The sequence below is a fragment of the Parasteatoda tepidariorum genome, chromosome 5 (genome assembly GCF_043381705.1).
Source record: "Parasteatoda tepidariorum isolate YZ-2023 chromosome 5, CAS_Ptep_4.0, whole genome shotgun sequence".
Taxonomy (NCBI): Eukaryota; Metazoa; Arthropoda; class Arachnida; order Araneae; family Theridiidae; genus Parasteatoda; species Parasteatoda tepidariorum.
In genome coordinates this window covers 83,462,074-83,467,594 of record NC_092208.1, presented here as the reverse complement: position 1 = coordinate 83,467,594, position 5,521 = coordinate 83,462,074, and the positions used below count along the sequence as shown (strand labels likewise).

The window sequence follows — 5,521 nt, the reverse complement described above, 5'->3', positions numbered from 1 at the left end:
TTTTTTATTTCATTACTAATGCAGACTTATATATTCACTGTCGCCTTTAATCGAAAACAAAAATCTATTTATAACTTTTTATTCTAATTTTCCAACTGCTAAATGTTTCGGTTGCATGGTTGTAATAATTCACATAAATTTGTTGGCGACTCGTGATCGCCAAGGTGTTCTTTTAAACCCATGTTGATATGCTTGTTGGCTTTGTTTTGGCTATGATATACTGTGATGAATCGCCAATTTTGGATCTCCATCCCATGCTTCTCCTGTGTCCGATCGGAACAAATTACACGTACTTTTTAATTTGGCTTTTGATTAGGCAGGTTGTGGGGGATTTATCTCCCATGGCCTGTCCTTATTAATATTATTATGCAAAATTGATTCAACTGATAATTCTTATGGATTATATTTATTTAGTACCTCGAGCTCTGCAAATATATAAAATAAAAGCTTTTTATTAATTCTAATCCGGCTCAAGTATTATATTTTCATCTTCTTCTGTTTTCAACATCAATCTTCAACTGGCCCCCTATGCAAACTCCAACCTCAGCTGATATACCATATTCCATCATCTCACTGAAATTGACACCCTGAATAATCCTTCTCCATAAAATTGATACCCAGATTACAAATTCTTTCTTCATAGAGGCTTTTTCTTAAGATTAAATAAAACAATAGTTTTGAAAACTTCAGTTTTTGATTGTTTGCAACTCTATAAAATATTTTGCAAAAGTAGTTGTTGTCAGCCCTGCACTGTTTTCTATAAGAGTTTCGAACTGAAATACTCAGCAGATATTCTCCAGCAGGAATAGTTTTTATTATTTAAAGGAAAAGGTAAGTTTTCGAATATTTTATTTTTTGATTTTCTTGAGATGTGAGTTATTTAATTTCTTTAAAAAATCTGAAAATTGAGTGGTTAAAAATAATCTTTAATAAATATTAACTAATTACTTATAAATAATAATAGCAATCAAACATAGAAATCAATGGTATTTTCGTAATAAATCATATGAAAAACATGGAACTTAAAAATGATTCACAATTTGAATAAAAACAGAAACAATGACATATTTAGAATTTTTAAACAAATAAGAATCTTAATCTGATATTAATGTTTCAAGCAGAATTTTTAAAAGACTGTTTTAAAATAAAAGGTTCTAACTAGTTTACTTAGCCTATTTATTTCTCTGTCATCAATTCATGTCTTTAGCATGTTGAAGAACAGATTGCACAGTTTAGGAAATGACCGCGACATAACTGTGGGATTAGCCGAGAAGGTATACTGCTAGTTCACGGATTATCTTAACCCTTTATATCACCGTGTTGCATATCTGCAACATACACAAAAAGCCTATGTCTTTGCCCCAACAAATTTTGAAGGACGATTTCGGCGATTGTCGGCCAAAACCAGTGCCCCAAGATGAAATTGGGCAATTAGGCACTGGCCTAATTGGGCTAGCAAAAGAATCAGATGCAAATACCCAAAATGCAAAGAATCTACACAAACTATTTGTGAGAAATCTGGTGTAGGACTTTATTACAGCAAAAGTAACAACTGTTTTAAAAATTTTCATATGAATTAAAATTTTTGAATCTTTCAATCTTAGTGCCATTTTTCACAATGTTGCAGGAATGCAACAAGCACTTTTTGTCATTTTGCATAAGGGTGCAGAAATGCAACAATAAATATTTTTCCAATAATTTTTCTTATTTTATGTTGTAAATTTTTTTAATTATTTTTTACATGCTTAGAATGATGTATTCTAATGTATGAGTAATTTTTATTAAAATCAGAGATGTTGAGATATAAAGGGTTAAATAGCGAAATCACAATATGCAAATTTCTTATGATGCTTGCCTTAAAATAAGTAGTGGGACAACTCTACATAAATTTAAAATGTTCATGACTTTAAAAAAAAAATTCTTAATCAGTGTCGTTATTATTACAGTGAACAATTATAAATTTTAAAATTGTAGTAATTCAATTTTACTTTATTCCCTTTATAAAATTAAAAACTATTACTGCCATTTTTCAGAAAAAATGAAACAGTAGCATGTGATTTCTTTCTTTCCTTATAAAGAATAAAAATAATCACATCGATTATAAGGAAAATATATTTGCGAGTCATAGTGGGGTGATGATTACTTATGTTGGTTACCATCAAAAAAATAATGGTTATTGATGGTTACCATCAAGACTATGTTGGTCCATCAATGAAAAACCATTAAAATTTTTAACTTGGGTATTAGCTTTTTTCTCTTTGTCTCTCTTTCGCCCTGAGGTCCCTGTGAATGTCATTACTTTTTGAGTGTGATGAAGTTGAGTTTCTAACTGTACATACCTTCAAACTAGCAGCCTCATCTAGTGATACAGCTACCCTAGCATATCCTTTTACAACACCCTGGCTCACAGGAATACCTGAAAATAAAAAACCGGGATCCAGGATTAGGTTTTAAAATGTAAAATTCATTTAGCGTGGCCATAGCCGGAAAATCGTGAACAGTAACATAAAGGTTACATTTAATTAAGATTGCAAGATAATTACAACCGGGTAAATTTAAAAAGGAGTTCGCAAAGATTGGAGAAACAAATTGTTTTGACCAATTAATATTCCTTTTATTTGATGAAATATATCTCGAAACTAAAAGAAAAGAAATACATCTAGAATTATTTATCAAAATGAACGAAAATATATCTCCAACTTAAAACTGATAAACTTGACGGATACAGCGTTAGGAACGGACTACGGCATTCTCAAACACCAGAACGCGCACCCCTTGCAATGTTACGATTGGTAAATGAGTCTGACAAAGAAAGCACAGGCATAAAGTTCCCAAAAATAAAATTTCACAAATATTATGGTATTTAACCCTTTTGTCACAGAATTTTTACTAAACATATTTTTCTTACTTTTTTCATTATTTAGTAATAAGTTAGGTCAAAATAAAATAAAGATATTACATTTAGCATTTTAATAATTTATGGTTATGAAACACTGGTGTCTTTGTCTGGGTTAAAGATTAAATCTACCAAATACGGCTCATTTCCAAACAGTAATTTTTCAAATCTGCACTTATTTGCAGTTTTTTAGATCTAAGAGAAAACGTTATTCATCATTGAAATTTCTTTAATTAAAAAAATCAAATATTGATCATTTTTTAATATTGATAAAAAAAAATTCAAACTACTTTTTATGGATTTTACATTTTAATACAATATAATTCCGATAATCTAACAGATTTTTTAAGAAACCATTAACTCTTTTTTTTATAATAAAAAAATACCAAAATATACTTTTGCTTATTATTAGAGTGTCAGTAAAATTATAACAGAAATACTGGTGCCTCATCTGCGTCAAAGAGCTAATGAATATCATATACTGGTGCTCAAGGGATTTTTTTCGACAAAAAGCAGAAGATATTACATAAAAAGTATCAACAAAAAGCTGAAGATAGTTACTAGTCCCCCTTCAACATACTCTTTCTATGAATCTAAATTGAAAATTCGTAAAACAAATTTATATCAATTGATCTTATAAATAATACCATAATCTGATAGTCGCTTTTAATCTTTCAATTACGTTCATAAAGTCTTAGAATCCTATAGTAAAGAATTAGAATGAAGTCTCTCGGTCATTTGGACCCAACTTTAAAACACTAAGTGACCTGGAACATATACGAAGATCTCATCTAGTAAAATACTGTTAAGTAAAATACTGTTAGTAGACTACAATTAAATAAATTAAAACACAGCTAAGTTTGTTTAGTTTTGTTATAGCATGTCTAATATCTATTGCTTTACATATAATAATATTTTGTTCTGATTACGGAGTGAATTTGTTTAAAAGAGAGGGGTTAAACTAAAACCAGTGGCGTGACAGCCCATTTCAGTCTTCTTAACCTTGAGCTCTGGGATTTAGGAGCAGCCGGGTGGTCAGCCGAGCACGGAAGCCCGTGTTTCGTCCTCAATCATGCTTAGTACTCATTTCATCGACCCACTAAAGGGATGAGAGGCTAACCCAAGTCAAAATTTCTGATGGTTCTCCATTGATGGACCAACATAATTTTGATGGTAATCATCAATAATTTCACCATGACCCATTATATTTCAGATGGTAACCAACATAAGTAACCATCACCTTAAAGTAGGAATTCGGACTGATTTATGATGGTCTAACATTAGAATAGCAACTTGTTTTGATGGTTTGTTCATGTTAAATCATCAGAAATTCCCATCATAGTTTCTTAGAAATCAAACGTTGGAGCAATCAGGAACCACTATCACAACACTGTAGGAATTCGGACGGATATTTCATAGTTCAACATAAAAAAAAATTGTTTTGATGGTAACAATAACCTATGAGAACTAACAAGAATTCCCATTAAAACATCATCGAAATATATAGTTGGAACCATCATGGACCATGACGTACGATACATCATGGACTGTTTATCAATGAGAATCAAATTTCTCTTGATGGTTAACCATCCTATTATTAAAGTAGTATTTTCCATCATAGAATGATGGAAGTTTGCTGTCATATCAAAAACCATGAACGCGTAATGGAAAATGTTGGATGGTGGTGACCATCAAATGATGTTGGATCATCATGAATCGCACAGAAACCAACGCAAACCAAGAAAACGTTTTGATGGGACCATCGAGACTTATAACTTGGGAAGTAAATTTTGTCCTGTCAAACCCAGGATTTGTGGCACGAGAGAGCATAATAAGGTATGCATGAATAAATAAAAATATTAAGGAGTGCGGGAGGAAAATAAGTCTCTTTCACCTACATAAGAACAGAATACACAATGAAAAATTTCTCCTGTTGTTTATCGTCCTCTTAGAATTAAAACGAAAAAAAATTTTTTAAATAAAAGGTAATCTTAATATTTACCTTGCATTGTTAAGTCTGCAATATATTCAGTCGAATCGGAAGATTCTTCTACTTCATTTACCTAAATATTCATAAATATATCATATCAAAATAATAAGTCATTTTTAGCATAAAACTTATATCTACAAAACACAGAGCATTTCAGCATCAAAAAATGCAATTTTTTAATATTATGTAAGAATATTTTGTAAATGTGTTAATCGTAATGAAATTGACGATTACCTGTTTTTGAGGAATAATCATCTGTACTTGAAAAACAAAATAATCTAAGGAGAACGAATTATGAGACTCAGAAGAAATAAATTAGAAGACATTTTACTCGTTAGAAAGACTTACAACTGTTTGTAAAAGGAACGTATTTTAAAGTATTTTTTATTTTTAAAAATTTCACTATTAATATTTATCATTTATATCTGGCAACATATAAGCATATCTCTTCTATTGCATTTTCTTGACAACCACTCGAGCGCGAGCTTATAAAATAAAGAAATAGAGATTTTGTGAGGGAAAAAATTAAAGTATCACAACAATTGATAAATAATCAATATGTAGAAGCAGAAAAAATGATGAAAAATCGTGAAAAAATACTTAAATTAAACTTTCGAATATATATATATATATAT

General features: G+C 30.2%; 2 protein-coding genes across 5 annotated transcripts in view; both read right to left on the bottom strand.

Annotated features, from left to right (window-relative positions):
- The window catches only part of LOC107437837 (rifampicin phosphotransferase), a gene marked incomplete in the record, with an annotated part of 597,639 nt that overhangs the window by 256,591 nt on the left and 335,527 nt on the right, over nucleotides 1–5,521 (bottom strand).
- Nucleotides 1–5,521, bottom strand: part of LOC122270504 (rifampicin phosphotransferase) — a 112,129-nt gene that overhangs the window by 6,889 nt on the left and 99,719 nt on the right. For all 4 annotated transcript variants that reach the window (XM_071180694.1, XM_071180693.1, XM_071180695.1 and 1 more), the window contains exons 36-37: nucleotides 4,899–4,959; nucleotides 2,340–2,416 (exon numbers count right to left, since the gene is read on the bottom strand). In XM_071180694.1, the coding sequence (XP_071036795.1) occupies nucleotides 2,340–2,416; nucleotides 4,899–4,959 (138 nt within the window). The remainder of the gene's footprint in view (nucleotides 1–2,339; nucleotides 2,417–4,898; nucleotides 4,960–5,521) is intronic.